Source organism: Peromyscus leucopus, chromosome 3, assembly GCF_004664715.2.
Source record: "Peromyscus leucopus breed LL Stock chromosome 3, UCI_PerLeu_2.1, whole genome shotgun sequence".
In the NCBI taxonomy this organism is placed as follows: Eukaryota; Metazoa; Chordata; class Mammalia; order Rodentia; family Cricetidae; genus Peromyscus; species Peromyscus leucopus.
Window position 1 is genome coordinate 76,325,791 of NC_051065.1, and position 16,111 is coordinate 76,341,901.

The 16,111-nt window shown below is 40.8% G+C and overlaps 1 protein-coding gene across 4 annotated transcripts in view; it reads left to right on the plus strand.

Moving 5' to 3' along the window:
* The window catches only part of Herc3 (HECT and RLD domain containing E3 ubiquitin protein ligase 3), a 99,161-nt gene that overhangs the window by 57,728 nt on the left and 25,322 nt on the right, over positions 1-16,111 (plus strand). For all 4 annotated transcript variants that reach the window (XM_028895257.2, XM_028895260.2, XM_037203782.1 and 1 more), the window contains 7 exons: positions 1,369-1,392; positions 1,481-1,570; positions 4,256-4,426; positions 5,556-5,699; positions 8,051-8,217; positions 14,079-14,145; positions 14,595-14,677. In XM_028895257.2, coding sequence (XP_028751090.1) covers positions 1,369-1,392; positions 1,481-1,570; positions 4,256-4,426; positions 5,556-5,699; positions 8,051-8,217; positions 14,079-14,145; positions 14,595-14,677 — 746 coding nt within the window. The remainder of the gene's footprint in view (positions 1-1,368; positions 1,393-1,480; positions 1,571-4,255; positions 4,427-5,555; positions 5,700-8,050; positions 8,218-14,078; positions 14,146-14,594; positions 14,678-16,111) is intronic.

The following is a 16,111-nucleotide window of genomic DNA, read 5'->3' on the forward strand; positions in this document are numbered from 1 at the left end:
TTGTCTGGCAGTCCCTTGAAATGCTCACAGGGTGCTCTGTGAGTGGGATCCTGTCACTTTATTGTTAGATACCCTTCTTTTTGTGGGGTCCAGGGAAGTATGTTATACTTTTGTTGATCTGTCATGTTTAATAAGTTCTTGGGCCTGATTTTGTGCATAAAGTTTTTATTCCACCATGTGCTTACGTTCATAACCTGTGTTGATAAGTGCTGTCTACTCGTATAAATCATTTATCAGTCTACACCGTGGACCGTGCCGGACAGGTGATGGCAGCGTCCTTGTTTTCCTGCCCTGTGTTTACACTCAGAATGAAGCCAGCTGATGCTTTGTAAAATGGAGTCCCCCCAGGCAAGACAAAACTGACAGCCGCTGCTGCTCACAGTGTGGAGGAATTTAGTGCAGTACAGCCTGATCTCCACAAATCACACTTTTCCTGACAGAAAAACAATAATGTACCTGTTACATACATTTCATCATCGCTGAATTTGTTTACTATAACTCAGAATCATAGAATCATCTCCAAATTTATAGACCAGCTTTTTTTTTTTTGTTGTTGTTTGTTTGTTTTTTGTTTTTCAAGACAGGGTTTCTCTGTGCAGTTTTGGTGCCTGTCCTGGATCTCACTCTGTAGACCAGGCTGGCCTCGAACTCAGAGATCTTCCTGGCTCTGCCTCCCAAATGCTGGGATTAAAGGCGTGCGCCACCACCGCCTGGCCTTATAGAGCAGCTTTTATGGGCAAAATGCTTTTATCTAGTATGAGCATTACTGTGGGCTTCCCCTAAGCACGTGTGCAGGAGCATGAGAACGCATTTCCTGTATGCCAGGTTGAGCAGCTGTGGCTGGAGTTCAAGTGTTATCCTCACATTTGCCATGTAGCCCAGGCTAGCCTCCAGTTGGCAGTTCTCCCACCTGAGCCTCACAGGCGCTAGGAACATAGGTACGCGCCACTCTGCCAACTGGGGTTAGATTTCTTACAGAGAGAATTCAATCGGTTCTGTGAATTATGAAGAACCAGTAACTTGCTTTAAACATCTCATATCTTTAAGAAATTTTTGCTCAGAGAAACTGTGGCCAATGTGTAAAATAAAGAAAGAAAATGTTCAACAATTTTAAAAGAAAAAAAGAGGTTTTGCTCTTTTTTAAGATTTTTGCTCCTTTTTTTTCAGTCTGTGTCCATCAAAACATCTTTTTTTTTTTTCTTATCAAAACATTGTCAGCTATTGAAACAGTATTAGGTTGATGACTGAAAAAACAGATAATGTGAAAAGATTTGTTATATATATTTTATATTTGGGGGGAGGGTGTTAAAATTGTGCTTTTATAATTCAAGTAAGAGTCTGTCTTTTTTTTGTTTTTTGTTTCCACAGAAGAACAGAGCGTCTATCATACAGGTAAATGATGCCTTTTGGACATACTGATGTTTCTCCAGTGTTCTCTGTAGATTTCTGTAATCATATGTTCCGACATGTTTTCTTCCAGGATACTGTAACCCTTTGCGCCTACCCTTTCGTCTTCGATGCGCAAGCCAAAACCAAAATGCTTCAGACCGATGCGGAGTTACAGATGCAGGTAGCAGTCGCGTTTTCAGGGTCCTTTCCTCCTTTTACTTCTTCTCATGGTCCACACTCAGTTGTTTTATGTATATGCAACTCCCGGGTCACAGTCTATCAGTGAGGAAAGTCAGGGCAGGAACACTGCTTACTGGTTTGCTGTCCGTGGCCTACTCGGCTTCTTTCTTTTTTGTGTTTTTAGTTCTAATAGTTATTTGTATATAAAAATTACTTGTATTAAATTTTAATTAAAATGCAATTTTATTATTCCCCCTCTTCCCTTTCCTCCCTACTTTCTTAAATGAGCCAGGGCCACCTGCCCAGGGATAGTATCACCCACAGTAGACTGGGCCCACCCACATCAATCATTAGTCAAAATGCTCCAGACATGGCCTTAGGCCGGTCTGATAGAAACAATTGAAGTTGAGGCTCCCTCTTCCCAGGTGACTCTAGTTCATGTCAAAATAAAGAAAGAAACAAATCAACAATAAACAACAGCCAAAAAACTAATACGAGATATTCCTGTGGAATGTGTAATTGACAAGGATTTTTCTCCCATTTTTTTCCAGCTATTTTATTTTAATTTTATGTGTACATGAGTCTTTGCCTGACTGTGTGTCTGTGCACCACATGCATATTTGGTGCCCAATGGGCCCAGAAGAGGGCGTCAGATCCCCTGGGACCAGAGTCATGAGGATGCTGGGGATTAAACATGGGTCCCCTGGAAAGAGCAACCTGTGTTCTGAACCACTGAACCCTCTCTCTAGTCCTTTGGCTGTCTGCTGGTTGCTTTGCCGTGCAAAAGCCTTTTTCATGCAGCTCCATCAGTGAATTCTTGGGATTATTCTTTGTGAAAGCTGTTGACAGTATCTCCATGTTGAAGTAGTTTTTAACCTACCTTTTCCTCTAGTGTTTTTCAAGTCTTATATTAAAGTTACTTTGATCTATTTTGAGTTGATTTTTGTACAGGGATGAAAGATTTAGATCTAGGGTCTTTTTTGTTTTTTGTTTTTTGTTTTTCTTTTCATGTGAATATCCAGCTTTCCCAATACCATTTGAAGAGGCTATCTTTTTTTGTAATGTATGTTTTTGACATCTTTGTCAAAGATGAGGAGTCAGTAGCTATGTGGGTTTATTTCGGTAATCTGAAATTTTTTTTCTTTATTCTTCTGCACAAGCTATATTAAATCATACTGTTACAGGGTTGTTTAATATGCAAATTGTATTAATATACAGAAAACAAAATGTGATTTTGAAAAATAATTTTGATGTAGATTGTATTGAATCTCAATATTGCTTTGAGAGATTGGTGTTTTTGTTGTATCAGTTCTGTTTATCTTCTGGAATAGTTTTCATTTTTTCCCCATTACCTTAAACATTTCTTTGTCAAGGTCTTTCACCTCCTGAGTTGAGTTTCTTTCCATGCTAGTTTTGTGTTCACTATGTAATCAAGGTTACTTTGAATACTGGACTTTCTCCAGGCCCCTGTTGCTTAGATTACAGGTGTGTACCATCAAGCCAGGTTCAGTAATTTTATGTTCAATGCATATTTATTATAGACTTGAAGTCATAGCTATTTTCTGTTTCTGCCAGGTAGTAAACACTTGAGGCCTGTGTCTCCATTAAGAGCCATTTAACTCTTTTGTAGATGGCAGATTCAAAAAAGGAAAAAGGAGTTAAACAAATCTAAGAACATCAAAACACCCCAAAATCAAAGCAAAACTTTATGTATATTTAAAAGCTTGATTTTTATTTTTATTTTATTTTTTATTTATTTTATTTTATTTATTTATTTATTTTTCCGAGACAGGGTTTCTCTGTGTAGCTTTGGAGTCTGTCTTGGGTCTTGCTCTGTAGCCCAGGCTGGCCTCAAACTCACAGAGATCCGCCTGGCTCTGCCTCCCAAGTGCTGGGATTAAAGGCGTGTGCCACTACCACCCAGCAAAAGCTTGAATTTTATATAATTTTTTGTATTGTAAATATTACCCCTCAAGCATTTAAAATATTAGAAAACCATTATTAGCACAAGAGTTATGCAAAAACAGGCCCCAGGCTGTGGGGCCACAATTTGCAGACCTGATGCAAAGGGAATAATCAAATGGAACCTGGTGGTCTTTAATGAATCCAGAAAGGTTTGTTTAATAGTTTGATTTTATTATAAAATATATTTTGTTTGAATGTATGTAAAGATATTGGTGAATTAGCAATGCAGGTCTACTAAACCCTCCTGTTAATGGATATGTTTTCATTTGTCTTTCTGTCTCTCCATTTCTTTATATCTTTCTCCACTTTTGTGTCTATGTATGTCTGCTTTCATATGAATACAGCTATGACATTGTTGAGTTGCTGGTTTTCTAGTGAAATGGACATTTTTCAGTGACTATTGGTATCTTTTTCTGCTGTTTTGAGAATCGTGTTTTCATGTATTCTGCCATGATTCTTCAAGCACATTGTTACTTTATTCTTGATGAGTTGAAATTACTTTTCTGAGCCTAGTTATTTTGATCATATGACTCATAAATTACTTGAGGTAATCTTGTTGTGTCCATATTAGAAAGATTTATGTGACCTGTAAATATAAGTAGTGAAAAAGTTAAGGTTTTGGAGAAAAGGCCAAATGGAAATTTAGTCAGTATCTGTGGTTCCGAGATTGTCCATCCAGGCCGTGTGCTGTTTTCAGAGTGGTTTGATTATTCTGTTCCAGGTGGCAGTCAATGGAGCCAACCTGCAGAATGTCTTCATGCTTCTCACCCTGGAGCCTCTGCTGGCCAGAAGCCCCTTCCTGGTCCTTCATGTCCGCAGGAACCACCTTGTTGGAGATGCTCTGAGAGAGCTGAGCATTCATTCTGACATTGACCTGAAGAAACCTCTCAAAGTGAGCCAATTTAAATGTACTCCTCTTGTTCCTTCGTGAGCATATGGCAACGGAGATCTTATTAAGATGCAGAGGGCAGCCATTCATCGTTGGCTCCAACTATTTTTACAAGAATCTAATCACCTCCTTTTGTCAAATCACCAGGAGGAACATTTCATTGGAGCATCAGATTAAATGATCTTGGGTTGTTGAGAGATAATTAGGCTGTGCTTCTGCTGTCTGGAGTGTGCCTGCTCTAGACTACCAAAAACAGTCATATAAGATGTAACTTTGACAAAACACAACAACTAAGATCTCACCTAGGAAGATTAGGATGCCCAGGATCTAAGAGACAGAAGGTCAAGAAGAAATGGAGAGATGGAAATGTGTGAAGTCATCTACGAAGCTGTTGGCTTCCTAGTATAAGCAAGTTTAGCAGTATGTAATTAGTGATAAAGTATCTCTTCCCATAGACTGTGCATTAGTGCATAAGACTGCTTACTAGGCTCTAGGCTCTGTGTGAAACTTGGTTCTATGACAGGTATCCTGAGAAATAAATAAGGAATTACTTGAAGTTGTTGAAGATTAAATGACTTCTATGTCTGTTGCAAATCACTTCATAAATGCTGGTTTCAGAAGTTTTGGAACCATAGTCGGCAACAGATTGAACTGATTATCTCATGTTGTTACGGTCTCCAGAATGTTCTTATAAGGACACATACATACAACTCTAATCCCAGCTAATCAGGAGGCTGCAGTCAGGGAATGGGACGTTCACAAGCATTCCTGACAGCTTGGATAGATTTGATCTCAGCATAAAGTGTAACAAGGACTGGACGTGTAGCTCAGTGGGAGAGTGCTGGATTCACTTGTGTGTGTTCCCGTGAAAGAGCACTGTTGAGCACTTGCTTGCCATGTGTATAGCTTCTGTTCAACTACTAGAATCACACACACACACAAATACTTTTAAAAAGCCCTAATAATCCTACCAGTCTGTCTGGTTGTTCTCCCCAGAACTTCCAGGTTTTATTACACACAGCCCCTGTTTTCAGTCAGTTATTCAAACAGGGCTGTTGCTTGGTAGCATAGTTGAGTCTTAGGCTGGCCATTGCTTTCCCTGAAGTATTCATTTCTGTTTTCATGTTTCAAGGTGGTCTTTGATGGGGAAGAAGCAGTCGATGCTGGTGGTGTTACAAAGGAGTTCTTTCTTTTGCTGTTAAAAGAACTTTTGAATCCCATCTATGGGATGTTTACCTACTATCAAGAATCACATCTCTTGTGGTTTTCAGATACAGTAAGTTCATAACGTCACAATTCAGGACACTGTTTGCACTAAACTTCCTGTTTGTTGTCAGGTTGTTGTTGGTTTCTAACATTGCAAAATTAACCATTAAAATGCCTAACACGTCCATCCTTCAGACTGGACCTGCTTTCGAGACTCATAGTACATTTTGTTAGCCATGAGCTGCCATGCCATTTCTAGTAGGGAAGGTCCAGTCCATAGTATCCATGAAGGGCAAAAGGAAAAGTCTGATAAAGAAATTAGTTTTAGGGGCTGGAGAGATGGCTCAGTGATTAAAAGGACTGGGTACTCTTACATAGGATCCAGTTTTGGTTCCAAACATCCACATGATGCTTCACAGCCATCTGTAACCCCAATTCTAGGGGATGCTCTCTCCGGGCTCTTCGGGCATCAAGCATGCATGTATACACAGACATGCATGTAGGCAAAACACTCATACACATAACAAACCAAAATAATTTAAAAGATTAGTTTAGCTCTTCCTGTTCTCTGTAATAGCACAGGATCCAGGTGAGAGGGGGAACCCACATGGAACTCCACATGTTTGGGCAGTGGATGCACACTGACCTGGTCAGCTCAGGTATTAGAGCAGCTCACAGGCCAGACACTAGTGTTTTCCCATGCTAGATATATTATGGGTTCTTTGAGCATTAAGATAAATGAAAAAAAAAAAAAAAAATACCACCTACTATATGGTCTGTGGGCCAAGGCAGAAGAAGTCCTGAATTGTAGATTCCAGAGAATGAGTTAGGAAAAAGCAACCCTTGGGTACTGGAAACTTTGGCCTAGGGATTGAAGAAGTCAGACTTCTCTAGAGGACCACCACCAACAAGATGAATATGGATTGTATAAAAGGTTTTATTAGACTGAGTAGTCAACAGTGGATGTCTGTACGGTAGAACAGCTGGTCAGTCCTTGAGACTGGATGCTTCAGCTGTTCTAGTTTGGTGGGAAGGCCTGGAGGATTCTTGGAGACCACTGCTTTTTAGTCTACAGTAGAACCCAAAGAAGCTGGAGTTTGATGGTAGCAGCAACAGCAGCAGCAGTAGGCAATCTCAACAAGACAGAAAAGCAACAAGACAGCTTGTTTTTCCCCCAGAACTCTGAAAGATTCTACCAGCTCTGTGGGAGGGTCTTTGCTCTCAGCTAATCCTTCCTAGAAATGCCCTCATAAACCCACCCTGAGGTATGTCTCTTAGTTAATTCCAGCCAGGTTAACAAGATTCATCATCACAGAGACCACAGAGACCCAGAAACATATTGATCTGGGTATCAAATAGACCTGAGCATTGGTGTCCATTGCCTGGACATCTCTATAGTGCTGGGTAAACCAGGTTTCAATAACACAGATAAGAAGCACAGGATAGGCTGGTCTGGAACCAAACTAAGAGTCAGTGAAATGGAAGTGATGGGATGATCCTAATCAGAGTATGATGGCATGATGGGATCATCCTTTACAACTAATAATTTCTATCTAAAAGGCCAGGAAAATGCTTTAGTGAAAAGTTTAAAAAGAGAGAGAAAAAATGGTTTTATATTGTGTTGGGCATTGGTAGTACTATATATATTCTTTTTTTTTTTTTTTTTTGAGACAAGGTTTCTCTCTGTAACAGTCTTGGTTGTCCTGGAACTTGCTTTGTGAACCATGCTGGCCTCAAACTCTCAGAGATCTGCCTGCCTCTGCCTCTCAAGTGCTGGGATTAAAGGCATATGGTAGTTTGTGTTTGGATATGTACACATAGACTTTTACTTTAAAAAAAATCAATAGGAGAGCTAAGTTTTAGATGCTATTGCTAGAGTTGGGGGTGTGGCTCCATGGTAGAGCACTAATCTAGCATGCAGTAGTACCTGGTTTAGATTTCTTGCATTTCAGGGGCTCTTATTTCATCCAGCCTATAATTTAGGGATTTGGGGCTCCTAGAGTTTTCTCCTTAGATTTATTGTCCTCAATGGTAGTAGCTAGTCACATCTGATGATTGAAGTTAAAATTCACTAATAAAGATTCACTTCATGTGCATTTAGTCAACACATGTAGCAGCCAGTGGCTACGGTCAGGGCTGGTGCAGAATCGAAGGGTTCCATCATCACAGAACGGTCTCTGAAGAGCCCTGCTGGAGACCATAGGAAGCTGTTTCTGTACCATCCAAAGAGTTACGGGTACTTCACTTTGCATTGCATCTGTTAACAGTAACTAACTTGGATCAGGAAGTTTCTCTGCCTCAGAGCATAAATATAAATATGGGCTTCATTCTAATATACTGAATCATTTTGAGTAGGTGGTAGAGTATTTCAAGGTCTTCCAACACCATTTCTTTCTAATACATTTGCGTGCCCCCCCACAGTGTTTTGTAGAGCGCAACTGGTTTCACTTGATTGGCATAACATGTGGACTAGCTATCTACAACTCCACTGTGGTTGATCTCCACTTCCCATTGGCTCTCTACAAGAAGTTGCTGAATGTAAAACCTGGCTTGGAAGATTTAAAGGAGCTGTCACCAGCTGAAGGAAGGTAAAGAGCTAAAAGTTAGGCTGCTGATGTGGGGACCCGTTCTCATTGCTCTCTCACAGGGATCTAAGATGGAGAGCAACCTATGTGCAAGTTTGGTTGTACTGAAGCTTGGTAGATTGTACAGCACTTGCTTGAATCACTGCCTGTGTTACTGTAGCTAGAGTTTTCCTGCCTGGCCCACAGTCAGGACAAATCGTTGTCACCCGCCAGTCCCACAGCCACTCAGACCCAACCAAGTAAACACAGAGACTTATATTGCTTACACACTGTATGGCCGTGGCAGGCTTCTTGCTAACTGTTCTTATAGCTTAAATTAATCCATTTCCACAAAGCTATACCTTGCCTAGTGGCTTACCGGCATCCTCACATGCTGCTTGTCCTGGCGGGCAGCTGGCAGTGACTCCCTCTGCCTTCTTGTTCTTTTATTTCTCCTCTCTGTTAGTCCCGCCTATACTTCCTGCCTAGCCAGGGACCCATCAGTGTTTTATTTATTGACCAATCAGAGCAACACATTTGCCGTACAGACCATCCCCCAGCACAGTCAAGTGCAGACCATCTCAGACACCTGCACTCAGACCCGTGGTCCTAATCATCCTCTATGCGGACCTGCTGAGTAAAGCCACAAGGAACCCAAGAACTGGCTCCCACAGGACATACAGAACATCCCACAGCATGTTACTGCATGGACAAGAGAGGAAATTAAAAGAGCAGCCTGGGGCTGGAAATGTGGCTCAACGGTTAAGAGCATTGGTTGCTCTTTCAGAGGACCTGGCTTTGGTACCCAGGACCCATGTGGCGGCTCACAACCATCTGTAACTCCAGTTTCAGGGGGTCTAATGCCTTCTTCTGGCCTCTACAGGCACCAGGCATGCACAGACAAACATGCCAGCAAAAACAACCATACACCTAAAATAAAGAAAGAAATCTTTAGAAAATAAAAGGGGAGGGAGCACAGCTCCTCAGGAATAATCTCTGCTTTCATTATCATGTGCCCACCTACCAAAAGGGAACTTTGAGCCTTGTCAGGGTCCAGAGATAACAGTGGGGGAGATTACTGAAATGAGAGATTTTCAAAAAGTTCATTGATAGAGTGATAAATAGTTCCTATACTACACAACTGACCCACGTAAAGAATACTTAAAATACACTTGAGTGTGTTTAAAGTTGTGTGACTGTTGCCGTAGTCAATTTTTAGAACATTTTCACCACCTAAAGAACAGCCGGGCAGTTGGTTATCTTATCCCTGCTCTCCATACTCTTAGTCCTAGGTGAACACTCGTCTGCCTTCCTTTGCCCCCATCAGTTTGCCTAGTCTGGATTTTTTTTTTTTCTTTTTTTTGAGATAAGGTGCCATTCTGTAGCCCGGAACCAGCTGTCCTTCAACTCACAATCTTTGCCTCCTGAGTGCTGGAACTAAAATTATGTGCCACCCCATGCTACCTACTCTGGATATTTTTTAAAAAGTGGAATCTTACAGTGTGGTTCATTTTGTCTGTTTCACTTGGTATGTTTTCCAGATTTGCTCTGTTATAACATGAATCAGTGTTTCATTTTTCACACTGGCCGGTAATATTCCATTGTGTAACATTCTGTTGTCTGCCATACCGTTCTATGATAGGCCACTGTGTAATACTCCTGTGTACACATACATCACATTTTGTTTCTCCATTCTTCCGTTGATGGACAGTTGGAGCTTTTCTGCTTTGGAAGTACTATGAATAGTGTTGCTGAGAACATTTGCATGCAAATTTTTGTGTAGACACAAACTTTTGTTACTCTGATGTATGCCTAGGAGCAGAATTGCTGATTCATATGCTAATTCCATGTTTAGCTTTTTGAGGAACTATCAGAGTGCTTTTTTGCAGTAGTTAAGACACATTTTTTGTTTTGTTTTTCGAGATAGGGTTTTTCTGTGTAACAGAGAACTGTCCTGGAACTAGCTCTGTAGACCAGGCTGGCCTCGAACTCGAGATCTACCTGTCGCTGCTTCCCAAGTGCTGGGATTAAAGGTGTACACCATCACAGCCCGACTCAAGCCACATTTTTTTATGTTACTCTCATTTTGGGGGTAGTGAGCTCTTAGGAGTCCCCCTTTTCTTGAGTTTTTTCTGTGTTGATTTGGGGCAGCAAACAGTTAAACACAGCTGGCTTGAGAGGAAGGGAGTGGCTTCTTTTTTTTAATGGGAAAAGGTGCTGGTTTTCAGATGGGGCATGGGCTGGCAGTATAGCTCAGTGGTACTTTTGTTTGTCTTCCCTAGAGCGCTCTGTCCGCTGATGCCCCATCAATTTGACATTAGCTCACACTTCCAGGAGACTTTGGCTTAGTCTGTGAGCAGGGGCAGGAAGGCACAGGGCACCGCAGGCATGAAGTCCAGAGCTTGCATTGTCGTTTCTTACCTTTTACCTGGGGAGGCTGAGGCTGGAAGGTAGCATTTGATGATATGTTTCTCAAAAGGCTGGCGTGTGAATGATTTGACCCAGCACAAGGAAAGCGTGAAAACTGCCATGGTGCAGCCAGTCTTACGGAGGATGAGTGCGGTTCTGTCATCATGAAGATTGTTAATGTCTGCCCCAGTTTTTTTTTTTTTTTTTTAAATCTGTCCTGCTGTTTTTTGATCAGGAACACTTAGAATCTGATTACTTTCTCTTAGAGATTATCTCTTCTCTTTGACCTTATCAGAGAAACCTGCTGAACAGACGCACACATACCCTAAAAAATAAGTACATAAGTAAAATTAAAAGTAATCTTTAAAAAAAAAAAAAGGGGGGGGCTGCCAAGATGGCTCAGCAGGTAAAGGTACTTGTGAGCAGACCTGACAACGTGAGTTTGATCCCCGGTAGGGAAGAACCTACTCTCAGAGTTGTCCACTGACCTCCACATATGCTATGGCATATGCGTGCTAATAAATAAATAAATGAATGAATGAATGAATGAATGAATATGTTTTTTTAAACCTACTGAGCTTGACATCGTTGGAAGAACCAGCAGCTATGTACATGGATTTGGACAACCTAAATCAGTCTCTACATTGAAGTCTTCAGCCAAGAAAGCTATCCTAGTTAGAACTTAAACTGTCTCCCATCATCGTTCCCTTAATCACTCAGACTGCCCGTGTGGTGTGTCCCTTTTGAGAGCTTCCAGCATCAGGAGTTTTAAGGATAACGTCTTTTTTCATGTCTTGTACTAAAATTATGCCATTTGTACAGTGATGACTTTCATATGCTGGCGCTGCCCCAAACATCCCCTGTTTCTAAGTAGTAGATCTTTGGAGGTTTCTTCTTTGTAGTCATGAACTGAGCAGCCTATACTCAGGGAGGGAGTTCCTGGGACTTGATTTTGGTATAGAAAATGGACTAGCGAACGTTTCCCAACACCTGACTCTTCTAGTATCGGTGCCTTCACCCATTCTGTCTTGTCACTTTGATAAATCTTGATAGAATTGCAGGGCTAGATTCTCTGAAGAAAAAAGTGTGAAGCAGTCTAGTTATAATAGTATGTTCTATTTGGAGCTAACATACGATGATTGTTTATATAAGTACTGTCTTAGGGTTTTTATTGCTATGAAGAGACGCTATGACCATGGCAACTATTATGAAGGAAAACATTTAATTGGGGTGGCTTACGTTTTCAGAAGTTCAATCCATTGTCATCATGGTGGGACATGGAGGCATGTAGGCATATATGGTGCTGGAGAGGTAGCCGAGAATTCTACATCTTGTGCAAGCAACAGGAAGTGGTGTGTCTCACTGGACGTGGCTTGAGCATCTATGAGACCACAAAGCCTGCCTCCACAGTGACGCACTTCCTCCAACAAGACCATACTTACTCGAGCAAGGCCACACCTCCTAATAGTGCCACTCTCTTTGGGGGTCATTTTCTTTCAAACCACCATAAATGCGTTCTGAAGAATATGTTTCCTCAGCATGACAGATAATAAAATATCTGCATTTGTAAGTGACAAAGGAATTGATGCTATAAAGAATCCTAAACATCATGATGCTGAATAGCCAAATTTGATAAAATCAAAATCTCCAAAGTCTAAAATTCTGAAAATTTCAGCCTCCAGAGATTAAAGCTACAAAGGGCCAGAAAGAAGGACTCTGGAGAAGGGCTGGTACTTTTGTGATCATATGTGGTGAAGGTGCCTTGTCATAGGTACAGTGAGGACCCAGAGAACTGTGTCTATGACGGTGTTTTCATAGGCTAGTGTGAGTTTGAGTGGATCTTTGCATAGTTTCCAATACTGGACATAAATTACTTGAAGCCTTCCAAAGTTTTTTCTTTGGTTGGTTTTGTCTCTTTGTTTTTAATCTTGTCGAACTTTTGTAAATCTGCCGTAGTGAGAGTCTGTTATACTACCGCTGGCTTTGTGCATGTGTATAAAAATGTTAAAACTTGCTCAATAGGAATGATATTTCCTTTTTATACAAATGCATTTTTTATAAAAGGTAAAATTTCTCAAGATCTTAGTTCTTTGGGTGACTGTATATCTGGTGGTGAGCCATTGTGAAGTTTGACCATCGTTTTGAAGGATTTGGGCTATTCTTTATTTCAGACAACCAGACTGCTAAAGCTGCTGCTCACGCCTACCAAGCAGTGCTGTCTGTTTCTACAATCAGTTTCTTGATGTATTCATTTGTGACTATTGTTCGTGTGGCTCTTAACTGTTGTATCTTTATAACTGTGATTTGTGTTTCTGAGTGTTTATGCTTCTGAAAATTTCTGTATTAGTTGCCTATTTTGTGTTTTGAAGTGGTATCATAAGTTATATCTTGTGTTGTTATGTTTTCCAAATAGCTTTAAGAGACTTTTCTGTTTGCTGAGGTTTGCTTGAGAAGGATGTTTTGTTCTTTTTTATTTTTTTTTTTATTTTTTAGGAATTGGTATCGAACCAGGAACTCTGCTAAGTGGGTGAGCTACACCCACCCACCCCCCAAAGAGTCTTTTAAATTAGTTTTTCTAGAATTGAATTTGAGATTTTGGACTTGGGGGATTTTAGACATTAGGGATTCTGATATTTGAGGATTTCAAGATTTGGAATTGTGGTTTGAGAGATTAGGTCCTCGCCCACCCTTTAGATTCCTATCCGGGTAAGGAGACTGTCTGAATAACTTTTCTGTTGCCGTGATATAAAGCCAAGAGGAATTTATTTGGGCCTACAGTTTCAGAGGGCTAACAGTCCCTTGTGGCAGGGAAGCAGAGGCAGCCAGCAGTCATGGCAGCCAGCAGGAACTGAACAGAGTGCTCCTTTCTCCAGCCTCAGCCAGGAACGGGAGAGAGCAAGCTGGGAATGAGAGCGCTTTTGGAACCTCAGAGCTTGCCCCCAGTGGCACCTCCTCTAGCAAGGCCACACCTTCTAGACCTTCCCAAACAGTACCAAGTGGGGACCAAGTATTCAAACACATGAGCCCATGGAGGCCAGGCTCATTTATGCCACCACAGTGACTTTGTGGCCCTGTTTTTTGTTTTTGTTTTTGTTTTTTTAATGGCAAAAGGATTATTTTACGAATATGTATGGGTAAAACCAGTCTATGGAGTCCTTACAACACCATGTTCTCATGTATGTATATATATATATACATACACACACACTGAGCAATGCTAAGGAGGTGCAAACACAAGCCCATCAGACGTAAATCCATCTGAATTTCATCATCAGTTTAGGAATATGTGTCAGCAGGGAAGGGAGTCTGTATAGTCTGCTCCCATAATTCTCTAAGGTTTAGGCGCATGGCTTTCTGTTTTCTGAATTTAAATTCTCTAGACTTTTCTTCTTTAGTTTTCTTGGCAAAGATGTAATTAAGGGAGAAACACCATTGCAACATTTGATTTGCCTCTTTTCCTGTTCTTCTGTGACTAGGAGTCTTCAAGAGCTTCTGGATTACCCGGGGGAAGATGTGGAGGAGACTTTCTGCCTCAACTTCACGGTACGCATTCCTGTATTTATGATGGAGGTTGTACCTCATGGTGATTACAATTTGTAATTGACGTTAGATTTCCTACAGAACAACCCAGTCAGAGACTTGAGTCAGACTACTTTAGCCTTCATATCTTGAATTCAGTAAATGTGTTGTATGGGAGAGTCTGTGTTTATCTGTGTACTTAGGAAAGTTGCCAAAACATGAATCTTCTTTACTTTTGACATGTACAAGCTACTGTTTTCTACAGTTCATGTTGCTTTCCCCTGGATCCCATTTATTGGTAACTCCATGACTTAAGGTGTTTTTGAGGTCTTCTGACCCCGATTTTTATTCTACACCCCCGTTTCCTGTAAACGTCATGAAATTACATTTACTCCCAGTTTCTCTGCATCATTTGGGTTCTAGAAAGGCAAATTAGTTAACAAAAATGAAAACACATCTTTTTCTGTGTTAAGGTGTGCCGGGAAAGCTACGGGGTGATCAAACAGAAGAAGCTGATACCCGGGGGAGACAGAGTTGCCGTGCGCAAGGACAACAGGTTAGTCCCGAGCTTGGGCTGCTGGATGGAGATTTGGCTGCTTTATTTTCCTGAAGTTTGACGTTTTAGGCCAGGATTGAAGTGATATTTTAATCTCTCTACGGAGAAGGCAAGGGCAGTAGAGCAAGAACTGGAAGACTACAGAGAATTTTTAATAGCAGGGCAAGACATGGATGTAATGGCTTCTTCTCTGTCTCGCCTGCCAGCTCCCAGATAGCCACATGGAGACTTTTTATTAATTGTGAAAGCTTGACCTTGTTTCTCGCAAGCTTTCATAAATTAACCCATTGCTATTCATCTGTGTGCTGTCACGTGGCTCATGGCTTTTACCTCTCCACCTGTATGTCCTGCTTCCTCCGTGTCCTGCTAGCAACTCCCCCTTTCTTCCTCCCAGAGCTCTCTCTTCCCAGAAGCCCCACCTATACCTCCTGCCTAGCTATTGGCCGTTTAGGTTTTTATTAAACCAATCACAGTGACACATCTTCACACAATGCAAAGGAATATTCCACAACATTCTCTCCTTTTTGTCTAAATTAAAAAAGAAATGTTTTAACTCTAACACAGTTAAAAAAAATTATATACAATAAAAAATAGTATTACCTAAGTAAACAGGAAGTACTCTGTAACATTGGGGCGTCCATCTTTGGCCTACAGGCCTAGAATATCTGACAGACATTTCTGTGAAGCAGGAATTTTGAAAAACTATCCCACTTTGTCTTGACAGAGTTTTGCAGTTGCCTTCTTTTGTGTCCTGCTTGAACAAGTTGGTCAGCATACTGTCAGCAGTTGAGACAAGGGCAGTTTTTTTTGCCCAGTAGCTAGCTTTTGCCACAAAGAAAACAAACTCCATATGGAGGTTCTTCGATGCCCATCATCTTCTCTGGAGTAGATTGGTGCTGAAATTCCATATTCTGTACATCTCTGAAGTGTTTGAAGAGTGTCTGTCTATTAAAATATATCTCTGTTTGACCTTGAAAACATACCTAACATGGCTATAAATAACTTTTAAGGACTAGAAATTTACATTTTTAAATGAGCTGCATAGATACATTACCTTAAATAAGAGTGGAAACTTATATACAGTATAATAAAAATAACCTTAAATTTGTATCAATATACATAAATCCATGCCAATATAAAATATTTAAGACTAATGGCTGTTCAAAAGTAGACTCAACAATCCACCCTTTTATCCTATCATTTCTATACTATATCCCCCTTTTTCCCTTCAGAAAGAGATCCTGAATCTAATCTCCTTTGTTTAGTTTTCTACCTGAACAAGACCAGTAACAATTTGTAACCAATCCTCTAAATGATGACAAACATCCATAACCCATTGAATGACCCAAAACTACCCACTCCACCTCTTGGGAATGTGGACATCGTGTTTTCTAGACTGCTTTCTCTTGTCTTAGGGGTGGGGGAATGGCATCT